General features: G+C 47.1%; 1 protein-coding gene across 1 annotated transcript in view; it reads right to left on the bottom strand.

Moving 5' to 3' along the window:
- Window positions 1–10,813: 10,813 nt before the first annotated feature.
- The window catches only part of HIF1AN (hypoxia inducible factor 1 subunit alpha inhibitor), an 18,473-nt gene continuing 4,805 nt past the window's right edge, over window positions 10,814–24,481 (bottom strand). Inside the window, exons 3-8 of the mRNA XM_017881201.1 lie at window positions 23,839–23,987; window positions 19,918–20,063; window positions 18,626–18,732; window positions 18,097–18,160; window positions 17,432–17,542; window positions 10,814–16,588 (exon numbers count right to left, since the gene is read on the bottom strand). Coding sequence (XP_017736690.1) covers window positions 16,544–16,588; window positions 17,432–17,542; window positions 18,097–18,160; window positions 18,626–18,732; window positions 19,918–20,063; window positions 23,839–23,987 — 622 coding nt within the window. The 3' untranslated portion in view covers window positions 10,814–16,543. The remainder of the gene's footprint in view (window positions 16,589–17,431; window positions 17,543–18,096; window positions 18,161–18,625; window positions 18,733–19,917; window positions 20,064–23,838; window positions 23,988–24,481) is intronic.

Genomic DNA, 24,481 nt, shown 5'->3' with positions numbered 1-24,481 from the left:
TGTTTCAGCCACATATATGTATTTTGGAGACAGAGTCTTGCTCTGTTGCCCAGGCTGGAGTGCAGTGGCGCAATCTCAGCTCACTGCAACCTCCACCTCTCAGGTTCAAGCAATTCTTGTGCCTCAGCCTCCCAAGTAGCTGGGATTACAGGTATGCATCACCACACCTGGCTAATTTTTGTATTTTTAGTACAGACAGGGTTTCATCATGTTGGTCAGGCTGGTCCCTCTTTTCTCTCCTTTTCTCCTTGGGTGTTCTCATCTGCCCAATCCTCACTAACTCTACAAAGCTGAGCCCAACCCTGTTTCTTTCCTCTGGGTTCCAGCCTCATACCACCTGTTGTAGCCAGATACTTTCTGTTGCAACTAGACCCCTCTGCCCTACGCATTCACTGTGCTCCAACAATGGTCAGAGCTGTCCTCTTCATCTCTTCACTGCCCTCCAAACCTCAGGAAATTCAGGGTCCTGTAGCTTTGCTCCCCTGTAGACCAACATGTCAGTGTTTCAGCCACATATATGTATTTTGGAGACAGAGTCTTGCTCTGTTGCCCAGGCTGGAGTGCAGTGGCGCAATCTCAGCTCACTGCAACCTCCACCTCTCAGGTTCAAGCAATTCTTGTGCCTCAGCCTCCCAAGTAGCTGGGATTACAGGTATGCATCACCACACCTGGCTAATTTTTGTATTTTTAGTACAGACAGGGTTTCATCATGTTGGTCAGGCTGGTTTCAAACTCCAGGTCACAAGTGATCTGCCTGCCTTGGCTTCCCAAAGTGCTGGGATTACAGGTGTGAGAAACCACACCCGGCTCCAATACATTTTTTCTTCATTTTCATAAATTCATAATCGGGGGGGGAAGATAAATTTTCCCCATTTAAAGATGCAGCTCTAGCTTCCCTCCTTCAAGGGGCCTTCTTTTGTAGGCTCCTACCCACCTCTCAGCTCCCAGGTGTTCACCATCAAAGCTCACCACCCATCGCTTGACTCTGCTGTCTCTCTCCCTTCTCTAGGCAATGCATGAGTCTCTGTCTCCACACCAGGTGCTGGGATCCTCAGAGGCTTACGAAGCTAGGCCTTCACTTAAGGTGTCTACTCCCCAAAACCAAGCTGGGGAAGACAGCATCAGACGGTATGTAAGTTCTCTCCCAGCTCCAATATTCAAGGATTTGGAATTCAAGGGTTCCTTCTAGAATGTTCCCCTGGGAAGGTCTTCAGAGTGTCTTCAGTTAGCAGACATCCATATGTTCGTGAGCTGCTGACAAGCGTGCCCCCCTTTTGGGGAGTTGAGGCCCAAGAGAAACCAGGAGGATCATAAGATACTGTGTGTGGATGTAGGGGTGAGGGAAGTGTCCTGGAGACGAACTCCCTTGAAAATCTCCAATATGCTAACCTTCTTACACACACACACACACACACACACACACAGACACAGACACACACGTCACCTAAACCCCCTGGAGGCTGAAACATTCCCCTAGAAGCTCTTAAGGGGCATCCTCTTCCCCTCTTTCTCCAAAAAAGGGAATAGTCAGTATCCTGGGGCTCAGTGCCTCACCACAAACCACAAAGCATGGCTGCCCCCATGGGGCTTCACTGAGCATAGCAGCCTCAATTACCCGTCCTCCTGTCCCCATCAGGACAGAACCAACCTCCATCTCCAGCTCTGCAAGAAAAGGCTAATGGACTCCGCCGTCCCTCCAGTTCTTTCCCCTCTCCCACTCCTCCCAGTAGGCTGAGTCCACTCCCTGCAGCAATCCATCACCCTCAATACGGCCATCCACCCACACGCGCACCTCCCCGCTCCTGAGCAGTACCCACACACCTGGACGGTCCTCGGTTCATCCCGCCCCAGGTCTCCAACGCCCATCTGGAGCTTCCAGGGTGCGCCCCAATTCCAGCCCCGGCCGCCTCCTCCAGCCACCCAGGCCAGAGCTGCCTTAAGAGCAAGCCCGTGTCCTCGGCAGCCCCCGCCCGGGCTCTGAGGACGAGACATCATCTCTAAACCGAGGGCCATGGCCCTCAGACTCACCTGGGAAACTGGTTACAAATACAAATTCCTGGGCCCCATCCAGAACTGCCGAATTATTCTGGCGGTGGAACCCGAAACCCGCCCTGCCTGCAGCCCCTCCGGCGAGCCCACCGCGGTCCAGACCCAGGGCCCCGTCCGACCCCCAACCACTCGCCCCAGTACCCCCTAGCGTGGCCGCCCCTCCACTTTGAACAGCGAAGGAACTCGAGACAAAGCCGAGCTGGGCTGCGGACAGCCCACGGCCAGTAGGTGGAGGGTCGGGGGCCCCAGGCTCTTCCGCGGCCCCACAGACCCTTGCGTCAGAAAAGCAGCGGCCCCCGCCCCCCTCCCCACGCCAGGGCAGACAGAAGGCCACGTGCGAAGTCACTCAGGCCGGAACACGTGGTCCCAGCAGAAGCCACATCTGAATTATACGCGTCCTGGGCCACGGGCGAGGTTCTTCCACACCACAGGCGTCTTCTTGACACCCAGGAGACCTGGACCGGCTGCGCCCCTGCAGAGCGGGGCCCACGGGCTCCCCGCAGTGGGGAGTGCGAGAAACGCAACTGCGGCCTCGCCGCGCACTCCGCTCCCGCCATTGGCTCAGGAGCCCTGCGTGGAGCAAGGGCGCCACGCTGCGGCCGCAACAGGGACGGCACATCCCAAGGGAAGGCGCGGGAACTACTGCGGGAGGTCTAATATTTCCAGGTTCCCTCCCACCTCAATGACTCGTTTTATAGCCGCCACCTCAGGCTGACCTATACCCTAGACCCCTTCTAACTAATCGCTAATTATTCCCTGACCTCAGTAAGGCCAGGGATGAGAGTCACAGGCCAATGCCTCTGGGCAGCCATAGGAAGGGAGGAAATGCAGACCCCAAATTTTCCCCTAAATCCTAGAAACATGCTCCAGATAGTCTTGGCCTGGGTTCAGATTATAGACTCCTGTCCTTCATTTCAGGAATTTCAGCACCATGGAATTACCGGCAAGTTTCTGACAGTACTCAGGCCCACTGCCATGGTGGCTTCCTGTCAAAAATATTCTCATCTGTCACTGACCTTAGCAGGGGAAAAGACCTCAGAATTGGACCCAGTGCTCCAGAGGTGCCCTGACCGTCTCAGAAAGCAGTGGAGTAACACCTCCCTTGATCTGGCTGCTCCGTTTGGTTAATGCAATTCATGACTGTGTTAGGATTTTAGCAGTCACATCACACAGCTGACTCATATTGAGCTTGCAGTCAACTAAACCCTCCAGGTCTTTTCTTCATGAACTGCTGTCAAGCTGGGCCAGCCCCCACACCCGGTACTTATGTCATTGATTTTGTTTTAACCTAAGTGCAGGACTCTACATTTATCCCTGTTAAGTTTAATCTTGTTGGTTCCAGCCCAGTGTTCCAGCCTGTTGAAATCGTTTTGAATCCTGACTCTTTCATGTAAAGTGTTAACTGCCCCTCCTAGCTCTATCACCTGCAAACTTGATGAGCCTGCTGCTTCGGTCAGTTGTCAATAAAAATGTCAGACAGGACACAGGCCCAGACTGAGTCCTAAGGCATACTGCTGGAGACTTCCCTCTAGTCTAGGCTGACATGGATCCATTAATCAACCCTCACTGGGTCTGGCTCTTCACCAAGCTTCCTAGCCATTTGGTTCAGATGCTTCTGCCACTAGATAACATGAGAGGCTTTGCTGGGAATTTCTCTTGCCCAGGTTGTGGCCCCCATATCAAGCTTAGGCCTTCTTTCTACCCTCCACACCCCACCATCACTTGTTTACTCATAACTTTAGGGGATCAGATTTCCAATGGTGCCCCCTCCTGTATGACTTAAGTCTTTCTGAGCTTCAGGATCACCTTGGGTGTGCCTTTGCTATTTCATATCCCATCATCCTATGCCTCCTCTGAGACTTCATTCTCTTAAATTCTCTCTCCTGCCACCTTCTCTGCCTATAAATGTGCAGTGGCCTCCATTGCCTAAAAAGCCCTCTACTAGCTGCCTCCTTAAACTGTGGTTGGCTTCTGCCTCTGTCCTTCTCTTGAAAATCCAAATAATTCCAAACTCACGTTCCAAGTCTCCTAAACCTTTAGCAATCTGGGCTGCCAATCTCTCCGCTAAGCAACCACACTGCCCAAGCAGTGGGCAGTGATGGTGGAGATGGAAGCAGAAGATTCACAACCACATCACAAAGATCAGATATGGGGGCTGCATAAAGCAGAGAGCCCAGGACCCCTCACAGATCAAAGTCAGGCTGCAGTCAAACTAAGCAGGTGACCAGAATGTTCACAAGGACTGAGACATGAGGTCAGAGCCTAGGCAAAGTGCCTGGTCACAGACAAGAGCAGTGAACACTTGAGAAACCTGAGCCTAGGAACTTCTTACACATTTGCTATAGGGGTTGGAATCAGTCCTGGAGCCAGGTCAGCTGGGAAGACAGCCTGGCTGGAGGGGGAAACGATATGCAGAGAGAGGCAGGGCTTTTCCTGAGCCCTTATTCTAGGCTACCCAGCATCAGTTGTTAGCAACTCCAGAGTGCCTCAAGTTCAGGGCCATACACTCAAATGTCTATGTGGGCCACATAGGTCACGTGAGTGAGATGTAGGGTACAACAGTGAAGAGTGGAGATTGACAAACTGAAAGGAACACAACAAAGGGGGCAGTTGCTCTTCAGCTCCAGCCAATTGTTGTCATATGGGAAAGGCAATTTCATTACGGCCAGATCTGATTTTCCAGGGAAGCGAGAAATCTTTTTAGGTGCAAGTTTCTGATCTTTAACGCTGTCAATTTTTTAAAACTTTCAAAAACTTGTATTGGCCAAACAAAACCATGTCTGTGGCCCTAACTGGACTAGTGGTGGCCATCTTTTAACGGCTGCTAGTTACCTGGTACTTGCAGAGGCTAAGTGACTTGGGTATGTGGTAATATTACATTTAGAACCCACTCTCTAAGTTTCTTAATATCAATAAGAGTGACTTTTGGGTTATAAACCATTTATATTCATAAATTACTTTGGTTAAAAAAATATTCAAGGCCAGGCACAGTGGCTCATGCCTGTAATCCCAGAATTTTGGGAGGCCGAGGCAGGACTGCTTAAGACCAGGTGTTCAAGATCAGCCTGGGCAATAAAGTGAGGCCCCTGTTTCTACAAAAAATAAACAATTAGCCAGGTATGGTGGCATGTGCCTGTGATCTTCGGGAGGCTGAGGCAGGAGGATCACTTGAGTCCAGGAGGTTGAGGCTGCAGTGAACCATGCTTGCGCCACTGCACTCTAGCCTGCATGAAAAAGCAAGGCCCTGTCTCAAAAAAAACAAACTATTCACCTCTTCAAAGTTACAAATCCAAAATCCTATCTCTTTTCTAAGCTTTTAAGTTCTGCTAACAAATCTTATTATTGTGCTTATAAAACAAAAAGTTTAATGTTTGATCCAACTTACAATTTACTAAACTCCTTAAAACACTTAAATGGCATTTATAAGATTAATGTATTTGATTTCCTTAAGTACTTAATTTATCTGACCAAGACAAAACCTGATCAAGTACTTGCATCTCCAATAAATTAAGTTTATAAATACAGGAAATCTTAAGTCATTCTAAAGGTTCTAAAGCTACAGAGAGATTTGGTAATGACTGCACCACTGTACTCCAGCCTGGGTGACAGAGCAAGACCCTGGCTCTAAAAAAAATTTTGTTAAAAAAAAAAAGAAAAAAAGAAACTTGGCAAAATTTCCACTTAAAATTTGAGTATAAATACACTTTTCAGTTGGCATTACAAAGCAAACGTGTTACTCTCACAAATGCTCTTCCATATGTCAAGGACTTAAAATACAAACTGCATAGGCCCTTACAGCAAATAGTAATGATGTGGGGGTTTGATGTTTTTACACACCTGTTCTTCATCCTAAGTCCTCCATCATTAAAAGATGCACACCTACCAAGGAAACAACTGATGCCACTGCATGTATTTTGGAGGTTACCTTCTCAGATGACTGAGACTGCAGAACTACCAGAAATGTTGGTTGGGCCACTGACTAGACTGTGAAAGGACCCAGAAAGCGCTATTTGTGGCCTCATAAAGCCCTATCACACGGCCTCCATTACATAAAAAGGCAGCCAGCCAGCTCATATCCCTGAGGTTGATGCTATGCAGGGCCTAACTGCACTTTCTCACAGAAGTCTAGAATCCCATCTAGGCTGTCAGATACCTTGTCTCAGTGGCAAATTTCCTTGGCTCTCGAAACACAAAGTCTTCTCATCTTGATGATTTCTGCTTTTTATTTCTAGGTGAACCACCGCTCTTAGAGTTTTTGTTTTTTCAAGAGATGGGGTGTCACTATGCTGCCTAGGCTGATCTCAAACTCCTGGCCTCAAGCTATCCTCCTGCCTCAGCCTCCCAAAGTGTTGGGATTACAAGTGTGCACCACTGTGCCCAGCAACTCTTAAGTTTTTAAAATGAAACCTGGTTGAATGCAGTATTGCTCTAATAACTTTGACTTCTGGTCACAATTCCTAAGGTTCTCCTGACAGAACACTGGTCTCCTCACCCTTAGTTGAGGGTCTTGTCCTCCACTCCTCATTGCCTCTCATCGTTCAGTTTTCCCCTCTAGAACACCCATCTTCTTTCTTGAGACTCTCACCTCTCACCCTTTCTGCACTGCAACCCCATGCCAACAATTCCCAGAGGTCCCTACTCCGTCTCCAATACTGTGGAGTCCTGCTCCCTTCTCCATGATTCTTCCCCATTCACACTCATGCTCCCTCTTAGAGAACTGATCTCTCCTCAGAAAAGGGAAACCTGATGCTACTTGTTCACACTAAGACATGCACAGTTAAGTCCTCCTGTTTATGCTGGGTAAACGATGCTTCCTAAGAAGAAATGCAGGAAAAGAAACTAACATTTATTGAGCACTTTACTAGGCACTAAGCTCTGAATTAACTGTTAATCACTTGAGTTGTCTCATTCATTCTCAACAGCCACATAAGAGGACCTATTAAGAAATCCAGGGCTGGGCGTGGTAGCTCACGCCTGTAATCCCAGCACTTTGGGAGACCCAGGCGGGAGGATCACCTGAGGTCAGGAGTTCAAGACCAGCCTGACCAACGTGGAGAAACCCCATCTCTACTAAAAATACAAAATTAGCCAGGCACGGTGGCGCATGCCTGCAGTTCCAGCTACTTGAGGCGCTGAGGCAGGAGAATTGCTTGAAATTGGAGGGGGTGGAGGTTGCAGTAAGCCAACATCGCACCACTGCACTCCAGCGTGGGCAACAAGAGCAAAACTCCGTCTTAAAAAAAAAAAAAAAAAAAAAACTCCCAAAACCCCCACTCCCAACATCTCAACAACTAAAAGTTATATAGTGCTCAGTTTACATAGTATTTCCACACACATTGTCAAGTCGCCATATTATTAACCAATTTTTTTAAATGAGGGGACCGAAGCATAGCGAGATGAACACCCCCAAAGGCACCCAGCCTGTGCAAAGTCCATCAACATTCTCACTTAGGTTCACTGGCCAGAAGCTTGTGTTCTCTCCACTCAGCCACACTGTGTCCTCCACAGACATCCTCCTGCCCCATTTCCTTTATTCTTCTGGGAATCAGTTGGCAACCCAGAACCAAGGTCTCTGTTCCTGTTCCTCAAGACCCTGCCCTATTAAACCCTTTCTGTCCCCAGCCCAGCACTTCATGGACCTTCAGTCCCTTCCACAACCTTTTTTCCATCTTGCTTTTCCTGCCCCCGTCATCTCTTTGATTTCACTTCAAGCACCATATCTTGAGAGTCAGGGTAGGATCAGAAAAGGCTTGCTGCTGTAGTTTCTCTCCAGACACTAATGAAACACTTTTCAGAGACACTTAGTCTTTATAATAAAACATTTTCTGGAGTGCTTGAGCCAGGTGTTTTAAAAACATTAGCACAAGCCCTTATAACAATGCTACAAGCTATGTGCTATTTCCTACCCCTCAAAGGGGAAGAGGTGGAGACCCAGAGACATTGACTTACCTACGGTTAGAATTAGCAAGTGGCAAATGGTGATTCAAACCCAGGAGTCACCTCCAAAGCCTCTGTTCTTGTCAGTGCATCAAACCCTTGTGAGAACAATGACCATGCAGACTGTAAAGTAGGTGGGGTTTTGTTCAAATAATATGATCAAAAATTCACAATTCAAAAACTTGGAGGCAACGTTCTTAAACCCATGGTCCTAACTCTAGACTAGCATGGCAGCCTCTGTGACTATCTCTACCCGTCAGTAACCTCTGACTCTTACTAGTATGGCAGCCTCTGTGACAATCTCCTTGTCTCCTGCATTCCTGTGCACATCCCAGGGTCTCCTTCATGCCTTCTGACTGTGCTGCTGGCTCACACAAACCTTCAACGCCTCTTTAGGAACTGTCCTTTTATCTCCTTGGGGAATAGCAGCTCCAATGTCTTATTTTCACCCATTTTGTTTCAGGTATTTTTAATATTGTTAAAAATATCTTTGGAAGGTCGTACCCCAGTGATGGCATAGGTGATAGTGTCCTTGTAAGCATCAGAGGTTACTGACAGGGGTAGGAACTGGTAACACGAGCATGAGTTGATGCTTATACCTCTGCTCTGCTCAGGAGCTGACAACTAGGTATGCCCTGAGACTAGAAACACGACCTCAGTCAGAAAGCCAGAGGGGGAAGAGAGAGACTGAGACACAGAAAGACTGAGCCCTTGCTATGGACAAGTCACTCTGCTAAGCCTTACCCTGACAATGTAAATGATGTCTTCTCCATACATACAAACAAGTCAAGTTTCGGGCAGTTTGTCATTTGCCCAAAGTCATGCAGAATGGCAGATCCAGGTATGCAGACTCCATTCTCAACCACTACACTGTATCACACTATATATATTCAAGAGGTAACAAAAACCTGGCCCAGGCTTGCCTTAGATGATGGGTTAAGGAGCAGAGCTTTCCTGATATTCTGACCTCAATGACCAAGTCAATAGGTTTTAAGTAAACTGAATGAAAAGGCAAAATTAGCAAAACTAGAGCCAAAGAGAAGGTTTCCAAGGCCCACAGCCAGTTACCTAGAAGGAAAGAGGTGACTGCAAGGTGACTACAGAATGGCCTGTAGCCCAGAGGGATGGCTTGGCACAAGCTAAAGAGGTATCTTCTTCACCCACAAGGCTAGGGACCAGGGTCTGAGGCAAGAGGATCTCAGTATTTATAGAGAACTGCAGGGAGGCTTGGCTTACAGTGAGGAGGAGAGGTGGCTGGGGGTGGGGATGGACCCAAGAGAAGATTAATTGGATCATGAAAGGGGCTGGGAATTCCAGCCAGCCATAATACATCTCAGGCTGAAGTCTGAGTAACTTGATTCAACATTTCTTCCAAGTAGGGTCTGGCAGGGTGGTTCCAGAGGCCAGAACACAGATGAGAACGGTGGAGGGCTACAAATGAGCAAGTCTAATCTACGTCCACTCCAGGACAAATCTGAGCTAGCAACCAAGACTTTCAGATTTCTGTGACTAACCAAAGGGTTTTTTTTCTGGGATTACTGTCTCACCCATTCCCTGTTGTACAACAAAACCATTAGGCATTGGGAAGCAGTGTTTGTTTTGGACTGTTGGGCTGGAAGAAAGAGAAGCTAAGGGGGAAACCCCCCAAATCCTGGTTAATTATTCATCTTCCAGGTATCAGCTTGGACTTACCACTTTCTGCAGGAAGCCTACCATAACTGGACATGGTGCGATGCTTCTCCTCTATATACCATAATTCTAATTGCCTGCCTGTCTTCCCCACTGATCTGAGACCACCACACGGGGAAGAACTAATACAGTGCCTGGAACAGAAGTGTTCAACAAATGGTAGCTATTAACATCCCACTCATATTTTTCTGAATTTTCTGATTGCCCTTCTCCCCTAGAACAATCTTAATACACTTGTACATTTTTTTTTTTTTTGAGAGGGAGTCTCACTGTTGTCACCCAGGCTGGAATGCAATGACGCGATCTCAGCTCACTGCAACCTCCGCCTCCCGGGTTCAAGTGATTCTCCTGTCTCAGCCTCCCAAGTAGCTGGGATTACAGGTACCCACCATCACGTCTGGCTAATTTTTGTATTTTTAGTAGAGACAGGGTTTCACCATGTTGGCCAGGCTGGCCTGAAACTCCTGACCTCTGGTGATCCACCCACCTCAGCCTCCCAAAGTGCTGGGATTACAGGTGTGAGGTGATCCTCCCAGGCATCTGGTCCATACTTGTAATTTTTTTTAATTTTTCAAAAAAAAATTATTGAGATGGGATCTCCCTATGCTGCCCAGGCTGGTTCGAACTCCTGGGCTCAAGTGATCCTCCTGCCTCAGCCTCCCGAAGTGCTGGGATTACAGGCGTGAGCTACCGCACCTGGCCAACACTTACAATTTAAATACATGGAAAGGCATGAACTAAAACTGAATCAAGTGGGGCCTGATTTGACTGCTATTGCATTTCATGGTGTGAGGGGACAACAGCTTCTCCAGGTGTAACAAGGACTCATTTGGCTCCACGGCCTCTCACACAGTGCAAGGGGAGCTCAGACCTGAAACCTTCTCACCCAAGGCCCTGGGCTGGTAGTACAGCAGTAAAGTCTGGCTGCCCAGGCAGAAGATGCATCAGACACTTCCTGTTTCTCTTCCTTTAGGGTGAGTTTAGGTACTAGACTCTTCTGTCTACCCTCAACTCAATATGGTTTATCTGAGGTATTTCTTGTTTTTCCCTATGCTTTTCTTGAGAGAGAAAGAACCACTGGAAATCTGTTTAGAGATCACTGAAACCAAGTTCCTGAATAAATCACATAATAAATATAACCACCACCACAGCCATTTATTAAGTGCTTGCCAGGCACTGTGCTAAAGCTTTACAAACATTGTTTCCGTTACTCCAACAACCCTGAGGTAGATATTTTCACATGCCTCCCTCCACCCATGTCATTATTGTTGAGGAAACTGAGGCTCAGAGAAGTTAAGTAAATCAACCAAGGTCAAACCCAGCTGGAAAGCAGTGAAGCTATAAATTCGAACCAACTATATCTGACTCCAAAATCCATGCCTTTAAACACTGTCCTAGATTGTTTACCATTGAAAGTTAAAGCCACATGCTCCTTACCAAAATATGAGAGAATAGATTTTAAGTAGGAAAGCAGGGGGGAGCCCACATGTAAATTCTTTAATCAGCTATGGGACTCAAACTCTTAGAGGAGTGTAGAGATAGTCTGGGTATAAGCTGACCACTGGGTTCTTTCATCTCTCCAGCTGCCAGGGCCTTTCTCATTAAGATCTCTACTCCTGACACCTGACTACACAATACACTGTTTCCCTTTCAGCAACCACTGGGATGCAGAGGTCAGGCACATTTGGTGACACAGAGCCAAAGACACCTGAGAGAAATTAGGAGACATTCAAAAAAGTCCATCACCCCTGAGCTACTGGTCCCTAAGGCACACAGATGCATTTAGATGGAAATCCTCCATGAAGGGGACATGTTACATATGTCATTTTTGATGCCCATCACCACCCTGCAAAGGGGATATTGGTATCTCCTTCGGACAGCTCAGTTCTTCCACACTAGCTTCCCAGGCCTGGCGCCATTCTCACTAAGTCTCTGCAGCAACCACTGCACCTCTCCCCTCAACTGGCTCTCTACTACTCTTTAGGTGCCCACCCCTAACCCATCTCCAGAGGCCTCATTGACCACAGGCCCACAGGCCTCAAAACTTCCAGTTTCTGAGGTTTTGCCCAACAGAAATGCCCTCAAAGTGCTCAGCAAGGCTCCATTCATCCATGACCTATGAGGATTAAACCGAGATGGCTGAAGACAAGCAGAAGGGGCTACCACAGTGAGACAAGCTGGACCAGGATGTACAGAACTGACAACAGAAGAGCAAGAACACACAGCAGACACAAAATAAGAGGAGCAGCCATGGGCAAAATAAACAGAGTTGTCAAAAATCAGAAAAGGGAGATGGCCCTAAGATGAACAGGGATGACCAGAGAGGGATCCTAAAGACAAGTCTATTCAACACTTGCAGCTATGGAGTTTCTGAGGGAAGGACAACTGTTTAGGAAAAAGGGTCTTGGTAAGGAAGCCGCAGGCAGGGGACAGCTGAATAAGGGAAACTGCAGGCAGCTCTCAGAGGGACACTAGAATACCCCTTTAGAGCCAGCAGTTTGAGAAGACATCAGAGAGGTATGCAGGGAGTGGAAGACAAGCAGCTGGAGGTCTCAAAGGGGAGTAAGACACCAGCTGAAAGGCCAGACTAAGGAACCCCGAGCTACTTCTAGGCATACCTCATCATCTACCCCACCTGGGTCAAACTGGTCCCTGAGGGTCATTCCCTGCAGCCCTTGCTAAATTCTGTACGAGATTTTGAAGGGTGGAAGACCCAGAGGTAGGGAACCTACTGAGAGGTGAGACACAGCCCCATTTTTGGGAAGTTCCCATTCTGAAAGAGAGAACCACCAACCCCCAGTCCTTCATCCTTGAGGGATCCTCTCATCTAAGGCACTCACTGCATTCAAGTCACAAAACTGAGGAACAAATACTAGTGTAAATTAATACTGTCCTTGAAGTTTGAAAGGACAGAAGATGAGAAGTAACATGGAGACATGGGAAGAGCCAAGTTGGGCTGCTCCACACCTCAAGACTCATGCTATTACTGAACCTCAGCACTGTTCACACATCTGGGCCAAAGGCCTCAAAGCCCTCCACACAGCCACAGCTGCACTAATTCGGGGTTGTGGGGACATCAATGTTGCTAGGAAGCGTACAGAGGCCCTCTAAGGTGAGCCCAGAAGCTTCGAGGAGCCTGCGTAGAGCTTTGCTCTCTACTGGTTTCCTCCTCTCTCAACGGTCCCTAATCTTGTCCACACAGGGTGCACCATATACATGGGTGGCCTTATAACCTCTGGTTGCTTCATGTAATTTCTTCTGCAACTAAGCAGAAGTTCCTGGGATTTGATAAGGACAAGTTTTTCCTCATGCCCTACAGTTGCTGGAATGTAACAAATACTTGTCACAGGTGAGCTATCAGGGGTGTTGACTATTACAAAAACATTTTCCACAAATGGCAAACACATGTCAAAACTTTTCCATTGTTATCCTTTGCCTTAGAGCTTGTACTTGACATCCATCTATTTCTATCTTTGTTGGCTCATGCCCAAAGATGTCTGTTCCTATATCCATCTCAGGCTGGCGACTGGGTCCCGAGTGTTTGTTATGAAATACAAGCTCTGCCCACTTGTGGCAATACTCAAAGAGGATGTAGCCCAGGAGTCTCTGGGGGCAGAGGGAGGGAGTGTCTCCCCATACTGGGCTGGCCCACTGATAAGGATCCTTCCCCTCTCTGTCTCCTAACAGATTCAGATTAATGATCGCTCATTCCTAATTGTCAAATTTCTTTTCCTTCATCCTGTGTCTAATCACCAGTGACAGAAACCATTACGCAAATGAGAGCAGACGACTTCCCCCAACTGTTCACGTTGGTAAAAACCTTGTAATTTAGAGCTCTGATTTGTAGGGGAAGCTGGTCTCCCCCAGGCATCCTGGGCATCTGCTCAACTGATGCCCAGAACAGCCCCTCCTCCATCCCCAGAACTCCAACCCCCCAACAAATATTTGACTTTACAAAACACTAGTTTTCTCTCTACCTGCTGGTGTGAGTAGATGAGCCTGCAGCGTGGCTGACCTCTATACAGGCCCAAACCCCCACCTTCCCTTGCTGTATGTGTGTCCCACACTGCCAGCTAGGATGGAGGTAAACAACTACAGCAGAAATGTTTCCTCTGTGGCAGGCAGAATTTGAGCCTAAATATCCCTCATCAAGGGAAACCTCATCTTTTCCTTGGGGGGAAATAGCAGCAGCTGAATATGAACCAGGACTCTTAGTGCTATCTAGAACTACAGTTTCAGTTCTATAGATGCAAAAGCATGCTGGGAGCAGTTATGGGTCTATTCAAGGACACACAAGTAATGCAATTAGAGATAGAACTCAGTTCCCCCCACAGCTTCTTCTAGTACTAACTCATAATATGGCTTCCCAGGCAGTTTTTCCAAGACGTTGTTAGCAGGAGACCAGAAGAACTTTTACCCTGAACTGTATATTCTGTACCATCTTGGGCTGGATCTGCCTTCAGATACTGCCTAGTGGGGTAGGATCTTGAGGACAGAACCTGTGGTACAAGGAGGGAGGTAAGGAAGGAAAATCAACATAGTTGGTTGAAAGGAAGGAGCAAGGGGTTTGCAGCCAAACAGTGCTAAGTTACAACTGATTGTCACTAATCACCTAATCTCTCTGAGTCCATTTCTTCGTCTGTAAGTGAGAATACCTACCTTGCAGGATAGTGAGGAACAAAGATAAAAGCACTAGGCACATATTAGGTGTCTAAAAATCAGGATCACTCTTGTATCACCCAAGGATCAAGGCCAATCCTGTGAAGGTTCCAAGATTAGCCTTCTCCCTCCCACCCCTCGGCCACCTTAGGTGAGACCTGTGTCAGCACAGAACCCAGCAAGGACCAGCTGAGTGCACGCCTCCTTGACATATCACCCACACCTTTGAGGGCTGAGCCAGGAATACAGCAGACCTGCTGAGAATGAAAACAATCTACTATCTTTCCAAGTGTGACTGTGGCACCACTCCTGTGCTCCTCTTTCCCAAAAGAAGTGGAGGGATGGAGATCACTACAATCACATTTCCCAGCATTGACTATATTTGAAAGAGCTACACTTAAGAAGATACCATGTCTTCACATCCACACTGCATCAGAGAACCCCAGAATGGGGTACTAAAAATAAACACCCCTCTCCAAAAAACACACTCAGGCATGCACACGCATACACACGCATCCTCTCAGTCAGTTCATCAGTGCACTATAAACTGAGCTTCGGGGGTGAGAGCCAGAGCTCAGATGCTGGAAGTAAACCTTTGGCAAAAAAAAAAAGAAAAAAGAAAAGAAAAGAAAACCAGAGACCTTCCAACTCCTCTTCCCTTCCAGAGAGAAAGGGAAGACAGGAGCAGAGGTGAGGAGACACAGGGCCACCACACTGCCCAATCCCATGGGCCCCACTCCCACTGAATAGATGTGAATGATGGCCCTTCAAGTTGTGCAATCACAGCTGCCCACCTGTAAGCTGCAGCCCTGAGAGGGGTTCTCATGAGTAGCTCCTAACAGAAAAGGAAATTCGACTTCCATGATCTACCAGTTGCCCTGACTACTGAGGGTGTTGTGGCACATTACAATGGGGTCTGGCAGAGGAGCTGGCTTTAAGAGGCAAGCCTATGTGTTTGCCCATGCCCTGAGGTGGATCACAGGTAGTGAGTGAGCTGCCTGGGCTTGACCCCATTTCATCTATTCAGCCAGGAAGCTCAGCAAGAGTAAAGGATATGGCCTGGGCAGGAAGCATTGTAGGGCCTGGAGGCTCCAGCCAGTTAGCCTCGGGCAGGCTGCAGTGAGACCTGGCTAACATACGATGGCTAAAATCCAAGTGTAAAAGCTTAGGATAGGTCAGGCAGTACTTCCCGGGGGCTCACACTGTACTGTCCCACTGGAAAAGGTAAGCAGTGGAGAACCTTGGTAAGTAGGGAGGCTGGCCAGTGTGGATACACACACACACACACACACACAAACACACAGAGGCTTGCACCCGTAGTGTGGATACACACACACACACACACACACACACACACACAGGCTTGCACCCCTAGAACCTAGAGAAGCCACAGCTAGGAGAACTCCCTTGGTACCCAGCATAGGGGCAAGAGCTGGTGCTGAAGAAAGAGAAATTGTACGTGTCTGTAATTTAGAACTTATGCACAATCATTGGTTCTTATGTCCCAAGGTCCTTTTATGTATGGCTTGAGCTTATAGGCCCAGTTGGAAAACTATCTAATCCTCTCTCACAGGAAGGCTATCTAGGCTCTCAAAGGCAAGCCTCCCCTCTCTTTCACCCCATTAGAGTCCCAGTAGCCATTCCCACACCACCTAGAGTTTGACTATGCAAAAACTGTCAGGAGGCAGACTGACCTAATGGTCAGACTAGCTCTGGCCCTGCAGCCTAGACGCAGTGGGGAGTCCAAGAGCATCTCCTCTCTCTCTCCCAGGCTGAGGCACTGAGGTTGCAGGAGATAGGGCTGAGAGCCAGAAGTGACAGCCTGACCCAGAAGGAACAGGGAACAGATACATACAAGCGTGTGCATGCACACACACGCACACACATTCCGAAGTGGACAGACTAACATACACACAGACGTGATGACAACCAAAAGCTGGGACTCCACACACTGAATGCAGGACTTCAGGCGGGGGGCAGAGACAGAAGGTGCTGGGGCACAAGAGGCAAGGGTATGAAGTTCCTCCAAATAGGAGTGGAGTGTCAACTGCCCTGCCTCGCCCCGAACACCTGCCTCCTGGGCCATGGCAAGAGTCCAGTCCATTAAGTGCAGCGTGCAATACTAGCGCTTGGAGTCTCCTGTCCTCATCAATGAAGCGGTGTGGACGGGATAGCAGTCACCTGGCAGGAGGCCTTGACCCCCGGCAGGCTAGTTGTATCGGCCCTTGATCATTGTGTTCAACAAGGGCCCCACCTGTAAAGAAACATTAGGAGCCAATCAGAACTGGCTGTTCCCTGGCCCTGGAATTGGACAGGGTGTGTCTGGAGATATCAGATGTCCAGCCAAGGACAGAGACAATGTTTTCATACAATCTTGTGAATCCTCTAATCACCTGTCTTCCTGAAGGCCAACCCAGTATTCTGGGAGATAACCTTTTCCTCAGGGTCCATCTTGTACTATTATTCTTCCCTCTCACAACACCCTGTCTCTTACTGTAATCAGCCCCAAATGGACAGACATGGTCAGAGGAGCTAATAATCCCCCAACATCCAAGAGCGTCTGCATGTTTCTCCAGAATGTTAACTGCCTCCATATCCTCAAAAAACTATCACCTGCAATTGGGGCTAATGCTATCTCCCAACACCAGAGGTGTCTGTGGATGTGAGCTTACCTGCAAGAGGGAGGCAAGAACCCTACAAATCCAAACCTCCCCCATTTACCCAAAGGGCCACTGGCACACCTGCATGGGAAGCAGGTCTCTCAACATTACCTACAGCAGCCCTGGCACAGCTGGGAAAGTGCAAGGAGATGCTTTAGTGCTCGCTTCCTGTTCCAGAAGAATCCCCTCAGGGGGTCCCCAGATGGCACACAAGCCCCATGGGGAACATTACTACTAGCATGGAACTAATTATAATTGATCCGCCAGTCAAGCCCAGCTATCACCAGAAAACAAGAATTCTTCTGAACATACCCATAACCTCTATGGAGACAAGAGGACACCAGATACCGAAACACAGAAGCTGTAAAGAATGTCACTCCGATCCTGACTTTCCTTGGTCAACCAACCCACTGAGCCACCTTGGGGCGGTCACATACCTCTTGTGGGTTCCCCAAGGCCTCTCCAAGCATCTTCTCAATGTTTCTCATTATGGCCACTTTCTGATGGGCTTTGAGAGGATATTCAATTCTCTTAGGGGTGGGAGCCCCCTACAAAGGAAGCAGTAGCTCAGGAAATGTCTTCAGCAGCAGGCGTCAGTGTCACTCTACTGTTCTTAGTACCATCCTCCCTTCTAAGAAACCCAATTCTTGCTGGACACAGTGGTTTAGGCCTGTAATCCCAGCACTTTGGGAGGCCAAGGCGGGTGGATCACTTGAGGTCAGGAGTTTGAGACTAGCCTGGCCAACATGGTGAAACCCCATCTCTACTAAAAATACAAAAATTAGCCGGGCATGGTGGCATGTGCCTGTAGTCCACTCAGGAGACTGAGGCAGGAGAATCACCTGAACCCAGGAGACAGAAGTTACAGTGAGCCGAGATCGCGCCACTGCACTCCAGCCTGGGTGACAGAGCAAGACTGTGTCTCAAAAAATGTATTTAAAAAAAAGAAACCCAATTCAATCCTATCCTTCTTCATCTCCCCAGACACCTGAGAATCACTTCCAGGGATAGTCAACCATCCCATCCAAAATCATTTATTATACCTACCTCACCCAAGAGCCAGTTCCATCTGGAAAAAACAAAAAAAGCAAACCATATTCACCTTATACCAGAAGTTCACAGTGATGGTAATCCCCCCATTTAGTAATGACTCTATGTGATGCCACCTGCAAGAAAACAAACAGGCTTCTGTTTACTAGTGATACTTTTCGGTGGGGGGTGGGGAGGTGGAGTGTTGGGGCGTGGGGGACAGGCTGAAAAACTAGGTAGAGTGCAATTAAGGAAAACAGTGAAGATAATATCTTTACACTCATCCTGTGAAAACACACCCACTGGGGGGTTAGAGGTACTGGTGTTCAGTCTCTAAATACCAAAGAGCCAAGAACAGTTTATCTAGGCTCAAGCCTCTGGAATCTTTTTGGACTTGAAGAATTCTCATCCTGTCCTAGAGATAGGGCTATCACTCCCCCCACTACCTCCCACAGGTTCAGTACGCTCACATCTGGATATGCCAACCTTCCTACAGACCACATAAAACCAATCATGCCATAACTCAGAAGGGACACAGACAAGGCTTTCCAGGGAATGGAAAAGAAAACTCCCAAGAAGCCCCAGCCCTAGCCCCTTCTCACCAGTACATTGGGATGTAAAGAACATCACCAGGGCCAACCACTGTTTCGTAACCAACCACATTTTGGAAATTAGGGAACCTCTCGTAGTCGGGATTGTCAAAGTCCACCTAAGAGGTTCAAGAGAAAGAAAAAAAAATGTAAATCACCAAATCTTTATCAGTAAAACTATGATGTGCCAGTTTGGCAGTAAAAACAAACACAAAAAGATGCCTTAAAAAAAGTCTTTAGAACTTATATCCAGCAGAAGACATAATGCACATTAAACTCTGAGAGAAAACAATACAAGACAGTCCATGTCTGAATGTTAAGTGACAAAGAAGCCTAGGCTTCAGTGCTCCTGAGACCAGACGACCCACAGCCACGAATATGACAAATTAGGAATTATCCTCCACCCAAACCTTCCGAAACTTTCTCCCAAGAACATATTCTAACCAGCAAAGACTCCTACATGAAGTAGCTAGACAGCTTTCTGAAGAAAGGAAAGGGTATCTTTGGCTGGCCAGTTAGATCCAGGAAATATATTAAACCACATAGCTCAGTTTTATTCACCCTTCTCCTTATCAAAAGGATTTTTGATGGCTTATCTTTTTTTTTTTTTTTTTTTTTTGACGGCGGAGTCCGGCGTCTGTCAGCCCGGACTGGAGTTGCAGTGGCCAGGATCTCAGCGTCACTCAAGCTCCCGCCTCCCGGGGTTTACGCCATTTCTCGCATGCCTCAGCCTCCCGAGTGCTGGACTACAGGCCGCCCACGCCACCTCGGCCCAGCTAGGTTTTTTGTATTTAGGTAAGAGACAGGGTTTCCACCGTGTTAGCCAGGGATGAGGTCTCGATCTCCTGACCTCGTGATTCGCCCGTCATCGGCCTCCCAGAAAGTCGGCTGGGATGTAGCAGGCTTTGAGCCACCCCACCGCGCCCGGCCTTTGATGCTTATCAAAAAGAAATAGCATCCATGACAAAAGCAAACAATGATTAAATCCAATGGAGACATACACATTTTGTTCCATGAACTTATAAGCCAATCAAACAGAGTAACCAGAGTCCATCAGCATCAATGACAGTGTCTGTCCAGAGAATTAGCTCTGTGAGGCTAGTTATACTTACGAACATCTGGTGGCCACTCCAGGGAGCCTGGAATTTGTGAGCTACAATGAAATTATCCTCTTGGTGTGTTAAGGCAAGAATAGCCTGTAATCCAAACCTGGCACATCACTACGGGGAAGGAGAAAGACATTCCAGCCTAGGCATTTCTAGAATCTAGAGTTCTATACCCTTCTCAAGACCACACAAGCTCACCTGGCTCTGTCTGTCACATGGGTGATGAACAGGGTATGGGTAGAGGCACTCAAACTGATCCGGAGGAAATAAGATGCATCGTTTGTAACCTTTTATTTGAGCAAAAAAGTTCTGCTGCTCATCATAATGAGCAGGTGTCACATTTCCTGTAAGAAGAAAGGCATTTTCTTATGCAGAGCAGTGGTTCTATTGCACGAGCTGGAATACAGGATGCAGTGCTAGAGAGAAATCCAGCCTGCCCGCCCAGCTAAGAGTTCCAAATCAAAATTTAGGCAGAATCAGGGAAATTCCAATTACAACTCTCAGATAATTAGGTGTTAAGCATGTATGGTAGTAACTCTAGCAAATATCACTGGTTAAGGGTCCACTATCAGCTAAGTCTACTTCCCTAAATGAAGGCTGCTGCCCTTACTGGAAGCAAGAGCACATCAAAACGATACTCAAAAATCAGGTAGGGTAATCAACTGTGTATACGTGTACTCTTCTTGACTATGGCAAGAATTCAAGGGAAGCAAAACAGAAATGATTGGTATCAACAACATATACACGAGGAGTTAACTAGTCATTCTAAGTTTAATGATTATGTAGCTCTGTATTTACTTAGGGTAGCTCTGTGGAACTTAAAGACTCTCAACCTTTCCTCCCACTTCAATACACCTAAGGGATGCAACACTTGTTTTTTTAAGATACGGGGTTTCACCATGTTGTCCAGGCTGGTCTCCAACTTCTAGGCTCAAGGGACCTGTCTGCCTCAGCCTCCCAAAGTGTTAGGATTACAGGTGTGAGCCACCACATCCAGCCAAGACAACACTTCTTAGAGCAACACTGGGGCTCACTGGTGCAAGTGATTTTTGTTGGAGGGAAGAATATCAGACGACTGAAGAGAGTGTTGTATAATTTAAATATGGCACATTATTTTAAATGCCAACTTGAATTGGTTGTGCCCTAGTGTATGTTCCATCTACTCCTTTATAACTAGGACCATGTCTGTTGTTTGGCCTTTGCACAGCCCATGAGTTGAACACACACACTTTTGCAGGGCATGGAATTTAGAAAATATTCCCCAGCTCTGTCTGAGTATGCCAAGACAGATGCTTTCTTAAGTGATGAAAGTCCACATGCATCCTCAAAGGAGACTTGCTCTCTCATCTCTACCTGAGGGATCCACTTCCATGCACCCTACCACAGGAAACGCAGGCAACAGAAAGACATAAGAGTCAAGTAAACTGCCGGGCACGGTGGCTTACGCCTGTAATGCCAGCACTTTGGGAGGTCGAGGCGGGTGGATCACGAGATCAGGAGATCGAGACCATCCTGGCTAACATGGTGAAATCCCGTCTCTACTAAAAATATAAAAAAATTAGCCAGGCGTGGTGATGGGCGCCTATAGTCCCGGCTACTCGGGAGGCTGAGGCAGAAGAATGGCGTGAACTGGGAGGTGGAGGTTGCAGTGAGCCGAGATCATGCCACTGCACTCCAGCCTGGGCGACAGAGCAAGACTCTGTCTCAAAAAAAAAAAAAAAGAAAGAAAAGAAAGAAAGAGTCAAGTAAACCAGAACTGGCTCTTTCTCGGAAGGTCAACCAAGAGCTGGTTTCAAAGGGGCAGGTAAGACCAGCGACAATAGCTCACATCTGTAATCCCAACACTTTAGGGAACCAAGGTGAGAGGATAACTTAGGGGGCCAAGGTGAGAGGGGGCCAGGAGTTCGATACCAGTCTGGGCAACATAGGGTGACCCCATCTCTCCAGAAAAAATACTTTAAAAATTAGCCAAGCATGGTGGCTTATGCCTGTAGTCCCAGCTACTTGGAAGGCTGAGGTGGGAGGATCGTTTGAGACTGGGAGGTCAAGGCTGCAGTGAGCCCTGATCACGCCACTGCACTCCAGCCTGGGTGACAGAGCGAGACAGTGTCTCAATAAAAAACAAAAACAAAAACAAAAAAAGAGGCAGGTGGTGTCAATTCACAAGCCACATGGCTGGAAATCCAGGAGCAAAGGATCCAAATCTGAAGAATGGACAATCAAACAAGAAGAAACCGAGGAGCTCAGTGGTGAATGACAATAAATAACTTCTCTGCTTCCATTTACTAAGTACCTACCATGGGCATGGCACCGCGCTACTGCCAGAAATAAAAATAAGAATGAGACAATGATCCTGCCTCATAAAAAGCTCTCATTCTCCTGAGTGGAGTTTAAGGGTCTCTCCTTTCATTCAAAAGGGGAAAAAAAAACAAAAACACATTCACATATTTATTAGTGTATGCATAAATTTATCTAGCAGAAAACACAAGCAACTAATAATATGCAGTACCTCCAGGGAAGAAACTGGGAAGCTAAGAGATAGAGGTGGAAGAGGTATTAATATTTATCACTATATACCTATTTACACATTTTGAATTTGAACTCCATGAATGTATTATCTATTTAAAAGATAAAATTTAATTTACATTAAAAAAATAAGTTTCCCCTCTTTTACTGGGATAAAACTTTTCTGAACATAGACAGATCTAGTAGAGAAAATGTACAGTAATGTACCATATAATGACATTTTGGTCAACAACAGATCACATCTACAACAGCGTTCCCATAAGATTATAATGGAGCAGCCCTATACAGGTATACCGTTATCTTTTTTTTTTTTTGGTAATAAAAAAATTCCCAAACTACCATTTTTTATCCTTTATATGTATTTTGTCTTTTGTCACCTTTTTCCTGCAGTATTTGATACTGTACTTTTACTATACCTTTTCTAAATTTAGGTATGTTTAGATACCCAAATACTTACCATTGTGTTACAGCTGCCTATAATATTGAGTACAGTAATACGCTAACACCATGTACTACATGGTGTAGTCAGAGGCTATACCATATAGCCTAGGCATACAGTAGGCTACACAATCTAGGTTTGTGTAACTATACTCTATGATGTTTGCACAATGATGAAGTCACCTAACAACACATTTCTCAGAACGTATCCCTGACACTAAGCATCACATGTCTGTATTTCAGAGAGGTCCCTAATATCTCAGTATATGCACTCACGTAACAGCTAAGGAAGGGAAAAGGAAACTTTTCAGAATACACGAAACTAGTTTAAAGACTTGACATAAGCCAGGTGTGGTGGCGCAAGCCTGTAGTCCCAGCTACTCGGGAGGCTGAGGCAGGAGAATCACTTGAACACGGGAGGCGGAGGTTGCAGTGAGCCGAGATCGCACAATTGTGCTCCAGCCTGGGCAACAGAGTGAGACTCCATCTCAAAAGAAAAAAAAAGACTTGACATACATTACTTCATTTAATCTTCACAACTATTTACAAGACATTATCATGTTTCATTTCTTTCCACTTATTTTTCTTAGAGACAGGTCCTCACTCTATTGCCCAGGCTGCAGTGTAGTGGTGCAATCATAGTTCACTGCAGCTTCGAACTTCTGACCTCAAGCAATCCTCCTGCCTCAGCCTCCCAAAGTGCTGGGATTAGAGACAGAGTCTTGCTCTGTCGCCAGGCTGGAGTACAGTGGCGTGATCTTGGCTCACTGCAACCTCTACTGCCCAGGTTCAAGCAATTCCCCTGTCTCAGCCTCCCAAGTAGCTGTGACTACAGGTGCATGCCATCATGCCCGGCTAATTTTTTATTTATTTTTTTGTATTTTAGTAGAGACGGGGTTTCATAATGTTGGCTGAGATGGTCTCCATCTCCTGACCTCATCATCCGCCCACCTCAGCCTCCCAAAGTGCTGGGTTTACAGGCGTGGGCCACGGCACCTAGCCCCTATTATGTTTCTTTTAGAGCTAAGTAGGCTGAGGCTTAAGAAAGTGAAGTGGCTTGTTCAAAGTCATGGAGCTAATAAGCGGTGGAGACAAGATTAGAAATCAGGTTCATATGACTCCGAGCCATGCTGCGTTTGAAAGATTTCTTCTTACCTTCCATGCCAATGAGTAGTAGGTTAGAGGTAAGCTGCCCCCAGCCACGCTTTCCCTGTTGCTTATTAATCCAGTTCCAGTTAAAACCCAAGAAGTCCATGACAATCTTCCTGCCCACAGTGTCATTGAGCGTTTGCTGCAGATACAACCTATGTTCCCCAAGAAGAAAGTCCTATTAGTGCACACACAGCCCCTGGCATGGCCTCTCCACATCTGAAAATACAAGCCCAAATCCATACCAGCATCTCCCACAGAGAACAGATATAGTCAGGCAAATCTTAGCCAGCATGGATTCTCATACAACTGAATTCTTACTTATCCTTCATTGAGTTATGTTTAACGCCAAACTTTTTAGTTTATTGTTTATTGTTTTGTTTTGTTTTATTTTATTTTAAGAAACAAGGTCTCACTATGCTGCCCAGATTGGTCTCAAACTCTTGGGCTCAAGCAATCCTCCTGCTTCTGCTTCCCAAAGTGCTGGGATTACAAGTGTGAGACACTGCAACTGGTCCCCAAACTTTTTCTTTAAAGAAGTGATGCTTGGCTGGGCGCGGTGGCTCAAGCCTGTAATCCCAGCACTTTGGGAGGCCGAGACGGGCGGATCACGAGGTCAGGAGATCGAGACCATCCTGGCTAACATGGT

The sequence above is a fragment of the Rhinopithecus bieti genome, unplaced genomic scaffold, assembly GCF_001698545.2.
Source record: "Rhinopithecus bieti isolate Rb0 unplaced genomic scaffold, ASM169854v2 scaffold_425, whole genome shotgun sequence".
Lineage (NCBI taxonomy): Eukaryota > Metazoa > Chordata > Mammalia > Primates > Cercopithecidae > Rhinopithecus > Rhinopithecus bieti.
The sequence above is the reverse complement of the archived record's forward strand: the minus strand, read 5'-3'. Positions and strand labels throughout refer to the sequence as shown.